General features: G+C 34.7%; 7 protein-coding genes and 7 pseudogenes across 14 annotated transcripts, besides 1 other annotated feature; 7 read left to right on the top strand and 7 right to left on the bottom strand.

Annotated features, from left to right (window-relative positions):
- Positions 1 to 287: 287 nt before the first annotated feature.
- TVAGG3_0032900 (uncharacterized protein) lies at positions 288 to 611 on the bottom strand (the record flags this gene model as incomplete). Its single annotated transcript, XM_051220489.1, has 1 exon — positions 288 to 611. A coding segment is annotated over one exon (324 nt), but the record flags the coding sequence as incomplete, so codon positions are not given.
- Positions 612 to 1,496: 885 nt separating this feature from the next.
- Positions 1,497 to 16,914: a mobile genetic element.
- Positions 1,925 to 2,883, bottom strand: TVAGG3_0032890 (annotated as a pseudogene). Its single transcript has one exon. A coding segment is annotated over exon 1 (959 nt).
- Positions 3,493 to 4,076, top strand: TVAGG3_0032880 (annotated as a pseudogene). The gene has a single exon. A coding segment is annotated over exon 1 (584 nt).
- TVAGG3_0032870 lies at positions 5,079 to 5,452 on the top strand (annotated as a pseudogene). The gene has a single exon. A coding segment is annotated over exon 1 (374 nt).
- On the top strand, positions 5,523 to 7,008 carry TVAGG3_0032860 (annotated as a pseudogene). The gene has a single exon. A coding segment is annotated over exon 1 (1,486 nt).
- On the top strand, positions 7,232 to 7,937 carry TVAGG3_0032850 (annotated as a pseudogene). The gene has a single exon. A coding segment is annotated over exon 1 (706 nt).
- Positions 9,271 to 9,495, top strand: TVAGG3_0032840 (KilA, N-terminal/APSES-type HTH, DNA-binding family; the record flags this gene model as incomplete). The annotated part of the gene is made up of 1 exon (XM_051220488.1): positions 9,271 to 9,495. One exon carries the CDS (start codon positions 9,271 to 9,273, stop codon positions 9,493 to 9,495), a length of 225 nt encoding a protein of 74 aa, XP_051105474.1.
- On the top strand, positions 9,801 to 10,109 carry TVAGG3_0032830 (uncharacterized protein; the record flags this gene model as incomplete). Its single annotated transcript, XM_051220487.1, has 1 exon — positions 9,801 to 10,109. One exon carries the CDS (start codon positions 9,801 to 9,803, stop codon positions 10,107 to 10,109), a length of 309 nt encoding a protein of 102 aa, XP_051105473.1.
- On the bottom strand, positions 10,522 to 11,021 carry TVAGG3_0032820 (annotated as a pseudogene). Its single transcript has one exon. A coding segment is annotated over exon 1 (500 nt).
- TVAGG3_0032810 (uncharacterized protein) lies at positions 11,436 to 11,909 on the top strand (the record flags this gene model as incomplete). Its single annotated transcript, XM_051220486.1, has 1 exon — positions 11,436 to 11,909. The coding sequence occupies one exon, from the start codon at positions 11,436 to 11,438 to the stop codon at positions 11,907 to 11,909; it is 474 nt and encodes a 157-aa protein (XP_051105472.1).
- On the bottom strand, positions 11,926 to 12,345 carry TVAGG3_0032800 (protein of unknown function, DUF4108 family; the record flags this gene model as incomplete). The annotated part of the gene is made up of 1 exon (XM_051220485.1): positions 11,926 to 12,345. One exon carries the CDS (start codon positions 12,343 to 12,345, stop codon positions 11,926 to 11,928), a length of 420 nt encoding a protein of 139 aa, XP_051105471.1.
- Positions 13,039 to 13,612, bottom strand: TVAGG3_0032790 (annotated as a pseudogene). The gene has a single exon. A coding segment is annotated over exon 1 (574 nt).
- TVAGG3_0032780 (protein of unknown function, DUF4106 family) lies at positions 15,367 to 15,705 on the bottom strand (the record flags this gene model as incomplete). The annotated part of the gene is made up of 1 exon (XM_051220484.1): positions 15,367 to 15,705. The coding sequence occupies one exon, from the start codon at positions 15,703 to 15,705 to the stop codon at positions 15,367 to 15,369; it is 339 nt and encodes a 112-aa protein (XP_051105470.1).
- A 280-nt stretch (positions 16,915 to 17,194) lies between the features above and the next one.
- Positions 17,195 to 17,821, bottom strand: TVAGG3_0032760 (protein of unknown function, DUF4106 family; the record flags this gene model as incomplete). The annotated part of the gene is made up of 1 exon (XM_051220483.1): positions 17,195 to 17,821. One exon carries the CDS (start codon positions 17,819 to 17,821, stop codon positions 17,195 to 17,197), a length of 627 nt encoding a protein of 208 aa, XP_051105469.1.
- Positions 17,822 to 17,832: the final 11 nt, after the last annotated feature.

Here is a 17,832-nt window from a genome sequence, read left to right as displayed (position 1 = left end):
AAAACATCTTTAAATAAATATGGTTCATCTCTTGCATATCGACTGTAAATATTTGCTAAAGGAAGTTTGACTTTCTGATTTAACATTCTTTGCAAATAATACCATGACATTGCAGTGAATTCTGTATATATTTGTTCGTCTTTCTTTGGATTGTCTTCGTAGATTTGAAATGACACTTGTGAATTTTGTTTGTCATATACAATTCTCACATAAAGTGTGCTCTCGGTATTTGCATATTCATCAGCATATTTTGCATAACATGAATTTATTTTATCTTCTATATTTTTTAACGCAGTCTGTAGAGAAGATGAAAGGTCAACTTGTATTAGCTCAATTTCTTCCCACATTTTTCGTTTCCCTTCAGATATATAATCTATATGAAACCTTACAATAAATGGAAAACTTTTATCTTCTACAGACACAAACTTCATTCTACGAAAGCCAATAGCTTTTGTGACAGATGGGTCTCTTAGCCATCTTAATGGGTAGTCAAAACGATAGCCTTCATGCTTTACGGTCTCTGTCTCAAACTTTTGACCGACATTAGTAAAAAGTTCATCTAATGGTTTAGTTGTAGCAACTCTTGAATTTTCTTTTTCTATTGGAAGCATATTTTATCTAGAATAAAAATGTCGAAAGAAACAGCGTCTATGAGAGAAATACAACACAACCGACAACTCATTATGCAAGCTCTAAATAAGAACACAACAAACTTTTCAAACTATTCTAAGATATCTGAGTCATTGAAAGAAGGAAACTTAAAACTGACGATAAACCCATTGACAGATGAGTTTCTGTTTTCAAGACAGTAAGAACCATACTGTCTGTGTAAATCCAACAAAAGGAACTTTAAACGAGAAACCTATAGATGAACTTCTTTTGAAAGCAGATATTGACAACAAAGCTGACAAAGAGTATGTTGACGATGAGTTAGCACGTGTGGCTAGTGCGTTAGTGAAGAAGGCAGATAAGGAATATGTGAATGAAAAAGATGAAAAAATTAAAGAAATGGTTGAATGGTACCATGAACGGACAACAAAGATTTTAAAAGGTAAAGCCGATACAGGGTGGGTTTCAGGATGTTTAGACCTTAAAGCGGATAAGAACCATACACATACCATTGCAAATATTACAAACTTACAAGAAACCTTAAACAGGAAAAGTGACGTTGGACATACACATACCATTGCAAATATTACAAACTTACAAGAAACCTTAAACAAGAAAAGTGACGTTGGACATACACACGATTTCTTCGCAACTGTTAGTATAGAAATATTGAAGGAACGGTTGAAGGAGCTGGTGGGGATGTATTAGATTGGAAACCTCCTAACTTTCCACAAGGTTTAACATCGGAGGATGACATAACAACGATGAGATACATTAGATGTAGAGATGTTTATGTCATGGAGGATGAAAATAAAGTTAAATTCACTGCTCAAGATTTATATGACAAGAAAGCAGACAAAACAGAGCTTCAAACATTAAAGACAGAAATACTTCAAACCATTTACCCGGTTGGTTCTATTTATACGTCAATGAACTCTACCAGACCAGAAGTAGTACTTGGTTTTGGAACTTGGACTCAAATATTCGAAAGTTTTTTGTATTGTGCACACACTCCAAAGAAAACAGGTGGAAGTAAAACGATATCTGTCGACAACTTGCCACCACATAGTCATTCTGGTACAACAAACTTTTCTGGCGACCATAGCCACTCATTAAGAGACCACCCATTATACAACTCAGAGTATGAAGCTGGCTATGACGTTTTATCTCCAGATTATAACCATTCAGCAAAAAAGACTTTTCGACAAACTGAACCAGGAGGAAACCACCAACATACTTTTACAACAACATCTACAGGACTAGGTAAAAAATACATGCCACCTTACATGACAGTTTGTGCATGGTATAGAATTGCTTAGTCGTCATTTTCAACTTCTTTAGCATATTCGTCAGGAGTTGTCTTATATTTGTTAGGAACTGTCTTTGAAAGTATACCACCTTGAACCTTAACAAGTTTGAAACGAGGTCTGACAATAGTAGTTTTATCTTCTGCTTGCAGTCTGTACATTTTGCCATGTTTGCCTAAAACTTCATAATATTCTCTTGTATACTTTCTTCTATTTTTACGAACACGAACATGAGTACCTGTCGAGTTCCCATTGTTGTCATAGTCAATAGTATTTTCATATGGGTCGCGTTTAGGTATTTCTATTTTTACTTTGTCACCTTTCTGAAGTTTGAAGCCTGGCATTCTTTCTTGTTTGTCTCTTTTGACTAAACTATTAAATATATAGTCTTTCTCTAAGTCAGGGTTGTTTTTCATTTCTTCGGGGAGTGGTTTCCCAAACCTTTTTGTTTACGGTTATTGTAAATATTTAAAACTTGTCTCATCTTTGCCATGGAGAAGTGTCTATATTTGTCGTCATATGACATTTCATCTACCTCACCACCTTGTGGTTGGTTTAAGTCTCTTAAGATTTTTATACAACTGTCAATGACACCAAGAGCAGAATGGTTTTGGTCGACAATGAAATATTGGTTTACATTTTTTGAACGCAGATAGTTTTTAATATCGTCTGATTTGAAAGAACTTTCACAGTCAGATGTCAGTTTTGTTGGATGGTATTTGTCAACGAATATTGTCAAAGCAGTTTTCACATCTAAAATATTTTTGGACTGTAATGGTATGGCTTCACAGTATCTTGTGTTTTGACCAACAAATATTAGCCAGTATGGTGGTCCATCTTCTCTATACCTCGGAATGTTTTCCAAGATATCCATAAACCAAGCATTTGGTGTTGAACTAAAGATTTTTACCATGAGTGCTTTCTTTGTCGCTTTAGAAACATAGGGGTCCTTGTTTGAATTCGTCATTTTTATCCTATAAGAAATGGGTTTATTTGGCGCATTAGCAGGAGTTGCATCCAGATTTTTACCCGCAGTGGGAACAATAGCCAGAGGTGTATTTGGAGTTGGAAGGAAGATTTTGAGTACATTAGGTATACTTAAAGAGAAAGCACAACCTATTATACAAACTGTACAGAAAGGTTGGGATGTAGCACGAGATGCAGCAAATCTTATTCCAAATCCTGAAACAAGAGGAAAAGTTCAAGGATGGATGGACAATGTAGGAACACAAGCAGGAAACTATTATAACAAAGCAAATGACTACTATAACCAAGCAGGACACTATATGGACCAAGGTGAAAGATTCTTTAACAGAGGATATAACCATGCACAACAGTGGGTAAACAATAACCAACCTCAACCGCCTCAAACGTGGGGAATGTAAATTTTTTTACTGAGATGAAATGAACAATACAGCATTGAGACAAATGGGCTCAAGATGGATTTGTCGACTTCCAGCAGTTACCACCACGTGTTTGTCAAGTTCTTCCTATACCTCAGGAAGTTTTAGACCGACTTAAAAAACAACAACAACCAGTTGAAAACAAACCAAACTAAAATTTTTACTGAGATGAAATGACCGAAGAAGTTGAAACGGTAGATTTGACACCACAAACAAAAAGTTCAGAACCATTGTCAAAACCTGTCAAAGAACTTACAGATGAAGAGAAAAATTCAATAATAGAAAGTGCCAGGTCTGGAAATACAAACCCTAACTATAAAGTCACTTTTCATAGAAATGGAACGGCTAGTATCTCAAAAAAGAAACAGACTCTCACAAATAAAATATTGAAGTCTGAAGGAGCTTTCGAGACAACAGATGGAAGGTATTCTTCACTGACCAACAGTTCATTATAGAACATCTCATTGACTTAGAGTCGAAATATTCTAAACTTTACAACAAACACAAAAAGTTGAAAGGAAAACAAAAACAAATGGCATATGATATTTACGAAGATGTTGACGACACAACTGTTCCTGCAGGTGAGGTAAAGTCAGAGGAACCGAAAAGTGACGAAAAACCGATAGAAGAAGAAAAACCAAAAACTGAAGATAAACCAAAACCAAAGTTTAGTTTCCAAACTAAACCAAGTCAACCTTCATTAGCTGGTATGGGTTGGCGTCAAAGACTTATGGTAGCTGGTGGTTATGTTAAGTAAAGGAAAAAACATTTTTCAAAAAAAATATTTTTTTATTTTATTTGAAATGTACGCTGAGTTTGTTGGAGCAGACCGTTGGGAAACTTGTTTGTTAGATGAGAAATATGAAATTCACTGTTGTGAGTCATTTGAAGTCAGAAACAAAAAGACAAAAAGAGTTTTAAGCGAATGGGAGCAAAATAACGGATATGCTAGGATGAGGATTGGTGGGAAACACTATCTTAAACATGTTGTCATTGCAACTCATTTTATACCGAACCCTAACAATCTACCTTTTGTAGACCATATAAACCATATAAGAAACGACAATAGACTTGAAAACTTACGCTGGGTCACTTGTTCTGAAAAAACAATAAGAAAAAAGCAATTTTCGAGATATTGTATTCGAATTTGTCGACGAACTAGAAGATGAAGCAATTGAAATTACAGACTATGTAAGCATACGTTTGAGTTTTACTACTATAGCGAAGAACAAGACTCTTTCTACTTTTATACCGGCGTAAACTATAGAAAATTACAAGTATGTTTTACTAAGGAAGGCTGTGCTTATGTAAACGCTAGAGATACAGATGGAAAATACGTTAGACTATATCTTAACAAATTCAAGAAGCTATATGGCATACCATTTTAAAACAGTATTTTTTTATTTTTATAAAAATGCCCCTGCATAGAATGGATAGAAAGTCTGCTAGAATAAAAGCAGAGTTAGAAAGATATGGTTGGAGAGTTTCAAAGAAGTTTAAATATAGGAAGGGAAGACCCATAAAAGTCTATGACAAATTGTCTGGTCTTCGCTACGAAATGGACTTGGAAACAGCACGTGCAAATTATCCAAACAGACTAGAGAGGTTAGAAGAAGAACGTCTTATGGACATGCCTTTCGATGTTAGTGAACCTCAAGTTGAAGGACACGACGGCTTTGCCAGATTCTACTGGAAACATGACGAACAATTGCATCCTTTGAGAAGGAAAAAAGGAAAAGGTGAAGACAAACATGCTCCCATGGAAAGAACAAGATATGCATATGAAAAGTACCGTGAAGTTAGAAGTCAAATTACATCTGGTCGAACCTTTACAGTAAACTTTGACGAAGGAAAGAACAAAGAAGGCTTCATGGGAGTACTTGCTGCAATTCAAGATGGAAATAAGAAAGGATACAATCTCAGACTAACCGTAACAGATTTGGACGGTCATATATACTATGCACATGGCAATGTCACAACAGCCGCACAACTTCTTGACGCTTCAAGACTACAAAGAGAGAACAAATGTTTGACTCCGACTCAGATATTTTGAATGCGATTGAAGGAATTGCAAGCGTGAAGTTCGAATGGTACCAACCTAACCCTCAAGCAGTCAGACAACTTGTTTGTTAGATGAGAAATATGAAATGGCATACCATTTTAAAACATTTTTTTTAAAACAGTATATTTTTACATATATTAAATGTTTCAGGTGAAAAACAAAGAACAAAAAGTAGCAGATACAAAACCGTTAGACTATATCTTCACAAATGCCGGTAGGACTATATCAGATGAAGAAATTTCATCCGGCTCCTACCGCTTTGACTTTCCAATTCGTTGGCTTCAAAGTCCTTCAGATGCAAAGGCAATAGGATTTAGAAGAGTTTTGTTTTCAAAAAGAACTAACGCGTTTATGTTTGCAGTATATTTTCACGGTCAGTATAGAGGTTCTGACGGTCTACTAGACAAATTTGACGAAATGAGAATCTTTACAGTTCGTTCAGACGAAAGTCTTGAGAAGACTCTAAATGACTTTCAAACTCAAATAAACAAATACTACTGGGAATTTCAAGAAAAATACGATTCTTTACTAAATGGAACATACTATCTGAAACTAGAATATGACAAGATGAACTCCACAGTTTCATTTCAAAGGATTGAAAATAACCCTCCAAGAGATACACAGTTTTTATTTTGGCAAGTAGACAAACGTTCTTGGGCACAATTTCTTCGGTTACTAAACCAGAACGAACCATTACCACCTGACGGTCCGTTCTGGTTTATACGCCCACCAACAGATTTGACAGTTTATAGAAACGTGTTTGACCCTCAAAATGTCATGTGTCATGCAGTTTCAGTTCAAGCAACAACAGTTTTCTTTGTATCGGTAAGGACTTTTATGACTTTGCTTCTAAATTCTACGAACCACCTAGTAAAGTTTCTCTGACTTTCAAGTTTGTTCACAACAAATGGTGTGCAACATATTGTTCCATTGTACTACGACTTTTATCTCGAATTGTCTTTCATATATAACTACGGAGAAGTGCTGAAAAAAGTATTGAAAAATATATTTTTAGGGTAGAAGGGTATATCTACCCCGTTTTCTACCCTCTTTTCTACCCTCTTGAATTTTCATGAAATTTGTGCTGAATTCGACAAAAATGAGTTTTTGGTTGAAAAAAGAGGTGGAGCCAAAAGTGGCTCGACCTCAAAAACAAGCATTTTGTGAAGAATATACCAACCCGCGGAAAACGGCGGTTGCTTTTTATACAAAGTTTCATGCAGGAATTCCGGATGAAATCAAACAGGTTAGAGGAATGTATGTAGACCCAAGACTCGTAAACTATATTGCAATGTGGGCTTCTCCAAAATATTGTATAGCATTGGAAAAATTATGGACTCCATAGACAAGAAAGTTCATGAGAAGTTAGATGAAGAAGAACTTGAAGATACAGTAGAGATGCAAAACCTTTGTTTGAAGAAGAAGTTAGAAAAATGCATGAAAAACAAATAGAACAGAACGTGAGATATGTTCTGGTTATAGAGATTCTCCATACGAACTAGACCAATGGGAACAAGAAGATTTAAAGAGAGAATTTAGAGAATATGAACTCGCTAAGATAGCATTAGAAGCTGCAGAAAAGAAGTTAAAAGTTTGGGGTCGTTTTGTACAAAAATATTGTGAGTAAATGAACCATTTTTTTTCGACAAAAATATATTTTAGGGTAGAAGGTATATCTACCCCGTTTTCTACCCTCTTTTCTACCCTCGTAGAAAACACACAAAATGCTTGTTTTGAGGTCGAGCCATTTTTGGCTCCACCGTATTTTTAAACCAAACTCGTTCATTTTGTGCTGAAATAAAATAAAGGTAGTCCCACCAAAAATATTTTTTTATTTTTATTGTAAGAACATGTCACAACAACAGCACCAAACTCGTTAGTCATGAACCAACTTCTATGTTAGTAGAGATGAAAAGCTTCATTCCTTCTTCATATACTTTCGAAACAGAAATCCAGAAGATAAAGCAGGAATTTAACAAGTAATTTAGACTGTAGTGCGAAAGATGAAACAAATGAACAGTATCTTTATGAAATGCAGGATATTATTGACCATTTACCCAAATTGCCTGAAATACAACAACAAAAGCTCACTATTCCAGAATTCGATGAAATAGAAGTGAAACCATCTGACTCAGTTGAAATAAAGAAGTTCATACGTAATGTAAACTATGAGTTTCTTGGATTTCATTACAACCACAAAGACTGCGATATGGTATATTTCATTGACATATATAAATCTGAAGAGTTTAAGACCTACGACAACTTTGTTTCGTTAGTTGCTGAGTGTGTATGGCAGATAAGAGATAAAGATAGAAGAGGTAAGGTATGGAACCAACAGATAAAACCAGCAACCTTTGAGTTAAAGAAAACCATCTACGCCTTAGTCATACTAGCAGGACAAATTTCAGAATATAACGCAAAAAGAACTCACAATGTTCAAAATGTAAAGCAGCAACAAGGAAATATAACTACTCCGTCAAAGAGATAGAAAGAATGAGAAAAACCATACTGACTTAAAGAAAGAAGTAGAGAAACCAGCAGAAGATAAAATGGACATGTTGACATTTCTGAACAAAAACTATCCAACTGCTAACGATTTCCTTCTTTCAGATGTCAAGAAGAAATATAAAGAAACCTTCGGCATAGTTAAAAATTTTTGATATCCTTCGTGAAGAAATAGAAGCTACAAAACTGTTTAAAGTCATGAACCATCACAACATATACCATGTAAAACGCGTGTAAATAGTTATGGTAGAAATGAGGGTAGAAAACGGGTAGATATACCCTTCTACCCTAAAATATATTTTTATTGAATTCTGTATAAAATTCTGAGTAAAATGACATATGGAACACATACTTTTTCAGTAAGGACATATGGGGTAGAAATGAGGGTAGAAAACGGGGTAGATATACCCTTCTACCCTAAAATATATTTTTGGGTCATTTACACTCATTGACGAAGAAGTCTTGACAAAACATATACGAAGAAGTTTATTTCCTGTGTTGTTGTCAAAATGTCATGTTGTCACTATTTTCAAAAAGATGTTAGTTGACCGAGTGACCTGGTCGCCTAAAATATATTTTATTGAATTCTGAGTAAAATGACCAAATTTCATGAATTTCCTTAAGATAGAAAATAAAAGCTAGTTTTTTTAAAATATTTTTTTTTATTTTGTATGTAAGAACAGGAAATGTCAAACACTGAGTTTGAAACAGTTAGAAAGATAGACAATGACACCAAAATGGTTAGAATTGGTGATTTAAACGTAAGATACTCAAAGAAATACAAAAATATTCTTTGTCAGACATTATATCTCCATCTGGAAAGAAAACAAACGACTGGGTTAAAATTGCTTCAACTCAGAAAATTTTGACAAGAAATCCTGAGCTTATGATATCGGTAAGATTTCATGGAACTACAGCATATCTCATCGACAAAAGTCTTATACCAGTAGTTTTGTTCTGGATTGACCCAGTTGTTGGATATAATTTCATAACATATGGTTCATTCGATACTGAACGTTGCAGTGAAGGCTTACTTTACATCGTTCAGAACCGAAGGACTTCAATACAAAGAGATATAAGATAGGAAGAACATATAATATAACTCAAAGATATGACAGTATAGTCAATAGAGTTAAGGTTGTGTTTGTTAACGATATGAGAGCTGCTGAAACAGAAACTACTTGAAAAGTTTGAGAAAATGTATGGTGCTCCCACGAAAGGTAAGAAACGTTTGAAGTAGATGAGATAGGTAAAGCTATAAAATTATTTGACGAAGTTGCTGAAAAATACATGTAAAGCGTTTATTTTTGGTCTTTTATACAAGATAGAAAATAACGCTAATTTTATTTTTTTTTATTTTTTTATCCGGAATATAAAGACAGATATGTCAACAACAGAGAACACAACAACAGTTATAGTTCATGAAGCTATAAATGAAGAATATGAGTGGGTTCAGTTTAACAAACAACTCCGTCTCATTCGTTCGGTCAAAGATGACATGTACCAAATGCAAAGTATTTTGACAGCATGTTTTGCTCCAGATACTAAGCTTCCTAAAGACTGGTTTAGGAACCAAAGCACTATTGAACTATTAAATGAAGCACAGTGAGACATACTTTTTTCTGAAAACAGTGAAGAACAGCGAGTAGGTAAAAAACCCCAGTCGCCAAAACTCTATGAAAATCGTGAAAAATTGCCAAACGGTTTGAGAGGATATTATGTACATAGACTTCTTGTAAATAATGTGGCACAATGGGCTTCAGCTCGCTATTCATGGTATGTTTGTAAACTTCTTGACGAAATTCATAGACAAGAACGTGAAGAGCTAGAGAACAAGCTTGAAGCAAAAGACAAAAACATTCAGAAAAGAATACCACGTTCGGTACCAAAAGGAAAGGAAAGAACTATAAGTATATGATTTACACTGAAGAGATGGAAAATGAAGAAGACAGAGATATGGTTATGTTGCATTTAGTCAGAAGAAACAACAAAAGCTTTTACGACCTTGCTAAGATTTACAAATCTGACAGAAATTGGTTCTATCGCGAAAACTTACCGATTTCAATGACACCGAATGAAGATGTTAAACAGATAGTTCAAGATACGTTACCTCAAACACACTATGATATGAAAGGTTGTACAATACTTACCTTCAAAGAAGATTTGTCATTGTTAAAGGAAAAAATAACAGAGTATTTTGACAACTTCAAACAAGCAGAGTAAATGAACCATTTATTTTTCAAGCTTGACTTCAGATGGCTCAGGTAGCTCTAGATGGTAAATTGGCTTGTCAAATCCTTCTGGCATTCCGAGTCCTTCATCCGACAAGAAAAATTTCCGCGAAACTGGAAAAAAATTTCCTGACAACTGGAAAAAAATTTCTGTTGTTCGTCCGTAAACCATTCAAATTTTCGAAAATTGAGAACTTTTTGGTCGAACGACAGAAAAAGTTTTTCCTTCCAACAGAAAAAGTTCTTCCTTCCGACATTCCGAGTCCTTCCTTCCAACAGGAAAAGTTCTTCCTTCCGACAGGACACAAACGAATGTCCGACGTACCACCAACCGAGTCCATTCCAAAGCCAGAAGAACCGAAAGCTGCAGCACCACAACAGACTAAGACTAAACACTTACATTTTTACGCTTGACTTTTTACAATTTGAACTTTGTTCGCGTAGATATGAATTCTGAAAGAAGTATGAGGGTCTTGTATGACTTTGTACTTCTCCCATAGTTCATGTCTGTCAAACTTACCTGCCATGGACTCTTTCATAAGTTCCATGAAATCGTCTTCGGACAATCCGGGGAAAAGTATGATATCAGTAAGTATTCTTTTAACATCCTTACTTAAACTCTTTGCTGTCTGTACACAAATGACAACTGAGATGTTAAAGTGTCTGAGCTTCTTAAGAATTCGACACATATCTTGTTCTCTGTTCTTTAACAAAGGATGAGAAGCAAAGTCATCTAAGATAAGAAGACATCTGTGAGGGTAAGTCTTCCAATCGTAAGATTGCAATTTCTTCGAAATGTATTCTATCTCTTTCTGTTTGTTTCTGAAGTGTTTCTTCTCTAATATTCTCTGCATTTCCTCATTTGGGTCTTTAAACCTCGAATTGACATACTCATTTATAGCATTGTACTTCAAAACTCTTCTTTGGTACTTCTTTATCCAATCTAACAACTCAGAGTCTTTTATACATACTAACTTAGACTTTTTTATAATATCTTTGAACGAATTGACGGTTTGGTCAAATTTACCAGAAGTACTACAAATGACTACTAACTCATAGAATGGGTTCTTCTCATCTAGTTCTTGTTGTTGTGCAGCCATTTTAAGATAAGTGAAAGTCTTACCCGACCCAGGTGGTGCGATTAGACCTGTTATACCATTCTGAGCAAATAGGAACTTGTCATGTATGGGTTTTATCTGAGCATTTTCTAACTTCCTCTTGTTCTTATTTAAAACATTCTCAAATTTTCTTGTCAATGTCAGCAAACTTTTTTTCTAACATATTTTTAGAAAAATTAAAAATTTTTATCTTTTTGAAAATGTCTAGCGATTTCGCTATCTATATTCGAGACAAGCTTTTCGACAGCAAAACATCTGTCGACCATAAAATCTTACATAGTGTAAACAAGAAAGGTGAATTTGTTCTAAAGTTCTGTTTCTGGGAATATGACAAGAACCATAAAACATTACAAAGAGCAGTCTTAAAATTTGTCAATGACAGACTTGTTGACAGAGATGACGCCGATTGGAAAGATGAAGTCCAACAAAAGTTCTTAGAATGCAAAGAAGACACATGCGCTGTTCTTGAAGATGAAATAGAAAACAGAATAGATGAGCTATTAAAGGACAAAGAACTTTTACATAAATATGGTTCGGAGAAATTTGACATAACTCCACCAGAAAAGAAGAAGAAGAGAGAAAAGAAAGAAAAGAAAGTAGTAGAAGAGAAGAAAGTAGAAGAAGAGAAGAAAGAACCTGAACCAGTTCCAGAGAAAAAGAAATTTGACATGTAAAAATAAAATTTTATTTTTAGAACATTTCTGGGTCAATGTCAATGTTCTCTTCCTCTTTAGGAGCAAACACCGGCTTAGACTCTAAAATCTTTTTACCCAATTTACCTTGAACTTCAACTATCTTAGACTCATAATATTCATAGTCGTCTGTCTTCTTTGGTTCATAAGGTATAACAAGTTTGTATGCTTTGCCTTCTTTAAGGTTTGAGAACCTTCTGTCAAAATTTTCTTTGACTGCTAACAAACCTTCTATGTCTAAGTCTTCAAAAGTTGCACCATTTTTAGTCACAATAGCAAACTTAACTGGTTCGATGTTCCAAACTTTGCTGAATGAAGACTTTTCAAAATGGTAGAAGTAAACATTCAAATATGTGAATGGGTCTAGTTCTTCTTTAAGTCCTGACATGTACTTGTTTACTGAGATGAATTTTGTCATCTTTTCTATCGGATAAAAAAATATTTTTTTTAAATTTACTCAGAAAAATTTTTCTTTGTATATACGCCGTTCTGAACATCTAAAAGATTTTTGACATTTGCCAAGAATGTTCGTTTAGACGCTGTCATATAACCATACTCTTGGCAATATTGTTTATATTCATCGTACAATGACCTTTCATCTAAACACTCAAAGTTAGTCATCTATAAACAGTTCATAAACACTCTTGTTGCTTCTAACAATGTTTGTCTTTCTTCGGTATGTGGAATTTGTCTTGGATTGAACTTAGAAATATCTAATGTCATGAAATATGAGAACAAGTGGTTGTAAAAGTCAGATGTCAAAGTTTCTGCTAAGTCGTCAAAATATTCTGTATCTTGCATATGAGCTTCTGACGTTCTGACAACTACATATCTTCTGTCAGAACTTTCTAACTTCATCGGAACGGCGTTGTTTGAAACCATGACGAAGTTTGCAACATTTTCACAAACTCTTTGGTCTTTATATTTTCTTTCAACAACTCCAACTTTGTCTGTTATAAGACTCTTCAAAGCATCTGAGTTCAAAACTTTTGTTGTATCTATACTTTGAAGTTCATTGCAAACTATAAGTTTCATATTCTCTATTGAGGAGTTAAACTTGCCACAGATGTTTTCTAAGTTTGTCATATTCGGGTTCGAATAACCTTCTAACAGTTTGCACAAAATATCTGTAAAGAAAGTGTTCTTACCAGTTCCTTGTTTTCCAATTATAATGAGAGCAGTTTCATTTTTAGCACTTGGATGTTGTAAGATGTTTGCAAACCAACATAAGATATACTCATAGACTCTTTCGTTTCCATTGCATATAATTTCTTTGACATGGTCTAACCAAGCTTCTATAATATTTTCTTTCCATTCTACTTGTTCATATTTATATCCAGTGAAGATAGAATAGAAGTTTGGAGAAGGTGTATAAAACTTTATACCACGAACTGAAAAATCTTCTAACTTTGACAATAAGATATCCCAAGCATCTAACATCTTCATGCCAACTTGTACGACTTTTATTTTCTTAAGTTTCTGTCTACATTCTTGTTCTGAAACTATTGTCGCTCTTGTTTGTTAAAGACAACATCCCATTCTTTCATGACATAACATTCTGGGGCAGAGTCGACATAAATGACTAAACGTTTCAAATTCTCGACTGCTTTGTTATAGTCTCGAAATGGACACATATTTCTGAATGCTTGGAAGTCATAAAAATCTGAAACATCTATTCTGTACATTTTTATAAAAATAAAAAAAAATATTTTTTTTATTCTTGACTTTGTTGTTGCATTTGTTGCATTTGTTCCATTTGTTGTTCTTAGCTATTTTTGTTGTGAAGTTGTTCTTGTAGTACAATACTTTCACCAGTTGCATCTTCCAATTCGAAACTTTCTGCCGTCATTGACAAATACATAGGACATAAAAGTTTTACAGGAACAAAGTTTGCGTCAACTAATGTCAACGTTATACTTGCCAAAGTGTTTGAGTTCACTAAGGTTGAAAATTCTGCATTCGAATGAACAATAGGCAAACCAGCAGAGAAAGTATTGTATTTATACGCATAAGTATCTTTTGGTCATAATAGTTTCTGTCGACATTCGAATAAAACACTTTGAACCTAAGTTTGAAACATATATAAAATAGGTGTACTTAAAGTCAATGGAACAGACATTCCTTGTATGACACCTTTTCCTGTTATAGGAAACTGTTGTAGTAAAAACCAAGAATAAGTTTTGTATTATAGCTCATATTGTTTATAGTAAACTCAGTCGGACATCCAAACATAATGAACCTGCTCTAGTTGCAGCACATGTTACATCCGTCCTTAAAGTATTAAATAAAGTCAACAAAACCTGTTGGTGGTATATCTGAGTAAGTATCTTCAAAGAAGTATTTTTTACCATTCACAACAACAAAGTCTGGTGTCAAAAGAGCAAAAACAGGCTTTAGTCGTCATTGTGTTTAAGGTTAGTTTTACAATATCGTCCTTGAGGACTTTGTAAGTTGTGTGTTGTTATAGAATTATATGACTCAGGGTTTTTAGTCGTAATAGTATAAACCACTATGTCTTCTGCCATTTACTTAGCAAGTAAATTTTTAATGAAATGTTGTGGTCGTCAAATATTTTTATGACGTCTGGGAAACTATATTTTAAGTTCAACGTTTCACCTCCTTTCATAACGTATATCTTGTCAATGACATTATATGAAACACCACAGCAAGCAATGTCGGGTTCTATTTCTTTGATGTTTATATCGTCTGCCTCTGTCAAAAGTTTCAATAGTTCTTTCAAAACTTCATGAGGTGCAATGACATATGAGTTCACTTTTACAGGGTTGTGTTCGACCAAGTTTAACATTATACCAAAGCTTGACAAATCTTCTCCTGAGTTTTAAGTTTGTCTTTAAGTTGTTGGTAGTCGTTTCGAATATCTGCAACAGAACTTAAGTCTCTGCTAACTTCAGGATATGTTGGTTGTTCTTTTACAGGAACAATTGCTATAACCATCTTCGTCTTCGTATGGTTTCCCCACTTCAACATCTCTTTTTTGACATTGACAACAACACTTTGACTGTTTGTTTGAGTTGGTGAATTTAACTTCACATCTGCCATCGCCATTAAACCTTTTGAAACACTTACGCTTCTATTTTTCGGAAATGACATTTTACTTAGAATAAAAAGATGGACGTATTTGAGTATCTCTTCGAATTGAAGCAAAACAAAGTTTACACACACAAACAATACAAATACATTGACAGAATAGTTCTTTATAAAACAATGGTAATGTTATAGAATAGCAGTCTTTGCTGAACCAAAATATTTTCATAAAGCAAAGAAAGTTGGTATAACCGAGATGGTGAAAGTTTTGACGTTGACAAAAATATAGCAACAAAACTGACCGATATTTCTAAAGGTAAGTTTTATAATACAATATTATATCAAAACTGGCGTACTGTCAATATTTGACGGAGAGAAGTCAGTTCAGAACAACTTACTGACCTGCTGCCAAAATCTGCTCGATGGAAGCTGTCGTTATGCCAATCTGAGGAGCCCCAGCAGGTTTCATCGAACGAATCTTCAAAAGAGCATCTTCCGTGAAAAGTGCTATTGGTTTTGTAAACTTCTTTGCTCTCAGTTCATATGGACCGTCTCTGTCACCAGTATATTGTATTTGTACAGTACCAACAGTTGAAATACCACCCATAAAGTCTTCTGAGTCAGCAAATGGAATGCCAAGCCAAAAGTTTGAACGGTCTCCATTTGTATATTGAGTTTTTTGACCTCCTGTATGAGTCCATACTTTCACATATGGCATAATAGAACTTTGCATTTCAGGGTTAATGGTTGTTGTGAAGTTGTTGTTAAAGTTCATAGCATCTAATGTCAAGTTGTATGACCTCATATCCTCAACTGTAGAATATTCTTCTCTTGGATAATATTTGCCATCTATGTTTATATGATATTTAATACCAGGGTTGTAGAAACAAGAATAGTCATTTATAGTTCGTCTGAACAGTACAAACAGAGTATCTGCATGTTTCATTGCAGTTGTTAAAGCAATATCTGTTCTTGCACCTGGGTCAGCACTTTGGTTTCCAACTTCACCTGCAAAGTCTTTGACAGATATTTGGTGTATAGGGAACATAAGTGGAACTGCAATATATTTGGCAGCTAAAGCATTTGAAATATCTGGGTCCAACATATAGACTGCAAGTCTGCTTTCTATTCTCTTGCATTCAAATTTTTCGATGTGAACTTAACTGGGTCCCAAGCAGTTCCAGCAGCATTGAAATAATAGTTTACTTCAGTGTTGAAGTTTGAGAAACAAAGTCTAAGTCAACTTTGTCTTTGCAAAAGTCACAGAACTTGGCTCCACCAGTTCCAGCTACAGTAAGAGTGAATGGGTCTTGTGTTGGTGCAATGACTAAGTTATTTTGCTTGGAGTAAGTTCAATAGAAATTTTTCCTGCCCAGTTTGGCAAGTATCTTAAAAACCTGAAGATGAGGAAAGATGACAAAGGAACTCTAAGTTTCAGTTTTACTTTAGTTACTGCATTTCCATCTGAACCAGAAAGGTTAACATAAACTCCTGGAACGTTAGGGTCAAGTCTTCTTATTTTCTCAATAGTTGCATACTGGTCTGTTTGTTCTCTAGCTTGTGGTTGTACTGAGTTTCTCAAAGCGAACCATTCATAGTTTGCCCATGTTACTGTTTGAACTAAGTCAGAGTTAGAATATATCTTATATCCCATGAAAACTTCTGGAGCATATTGGTATCCGACATAGAAAATTCCATTGCAACCTTTCTTGTCAGACAACTTGGCAGAAGGTTTTATTTCAATGTCTTGTTCCACGTATAAGAAAGAGTTGTCAATAGAAATTATATGAAACCTGTCGCAAGCAATATCTACTGTTGTTGAAGAACCTTCTCCAAACTCACCTACATTTCCATAAGAAACAGCAGTTGTATATTCGTAAGTTCCAGGAACTATTTCTGACCTTCTAATGGCATTGTCGCATTCGTTATACCATTCGGAAACATTTCCATTCATAGCATCCAAAACTGTTGGCGTTATATTCTGAGCGGCGTACATTTCATATGAGTAAAAATATAGAATAGTTGGATTTATATGTCATAATAGAACCCACTCCGACCAAGCTTTACTTTCTTCCTGACTGAGTTTTTAACTCTTCTTTTTCCTTCATTGCCCTCTGCTTGAAGTTGTTGCATCTTTGCATTATGTTCATCTAGTATGTTGCAAATTTCCCATGTCCTTTTTGCCTTTTGGCTCTGGTCGCCCATCTCAGGTAACCTATATCCTAGAAAGAGTTTGTCATAGTCTGTATTTGAGTCTTCGCGTATTGTTTGCATGACTCTTTCCTGAGTTTCCGGTTCAAGCTCTTCAAACAGTGCCTGTCCATATGGAATAAGCTCGTTTCCAAATATATGTTTTTGTAGCCATTCTGGTTTTTTTCCATGTTACCAACTATATCTTTTGTGAATGGGAAAGCTTTTACCCAATCTTTCAGTCTTGCGTCGTTTATTTCTGTAGTTGGTTTTATTTTGTCAAGGAACATGTTTTTCAATACTAACATTTCATTTGGTACTGTCCATTTGAGTTTTCTTAAATATTCATCCCTTCTCGGTTCATTGTCTGCAAAGTAAGTTTTTATGACATTTTGTAAACTTTCGTTTGCAAGGTCATGTACAATAGGTTCTCTTCCTTCTCCCTCCCTAACTTTCTTTCTAAACTCTTCACCAAATATACCATCTCTATGGTTCTGTGTAGTTCTTTGAGATAAATGTTCTAGAACGTCAGGTGTTATATTTCCATCAGCCATGTTCATTTCATACTGGTCCAAAATATCTGCATGTTTCATATCTTTCAATGGCATTAAAGCCGCGCTGAAAATACCAGCTACATCTGGTTCACCATTCACTTCCATTGCGTCTACAA

The sequence above is a fragment of the Trichomonas vaginalis genome, chromosome IV (assembly GCF_026262505.1).
Source record: "Trichomonas vaginalis G3 chromosome IV, whole genome shotgun sequence".
In the NCBI taxonomy this organism is placed as follows: Eukaryota; Parabasalia; order Trichomonadida; family Trichomonadidae; genus Trichomonas; species Trichomonas vaginalis.
Note: the sequence above shows the minus strand (reverse complement) of the source record. Positions and strands in the feature narration are given on the sequence as shown.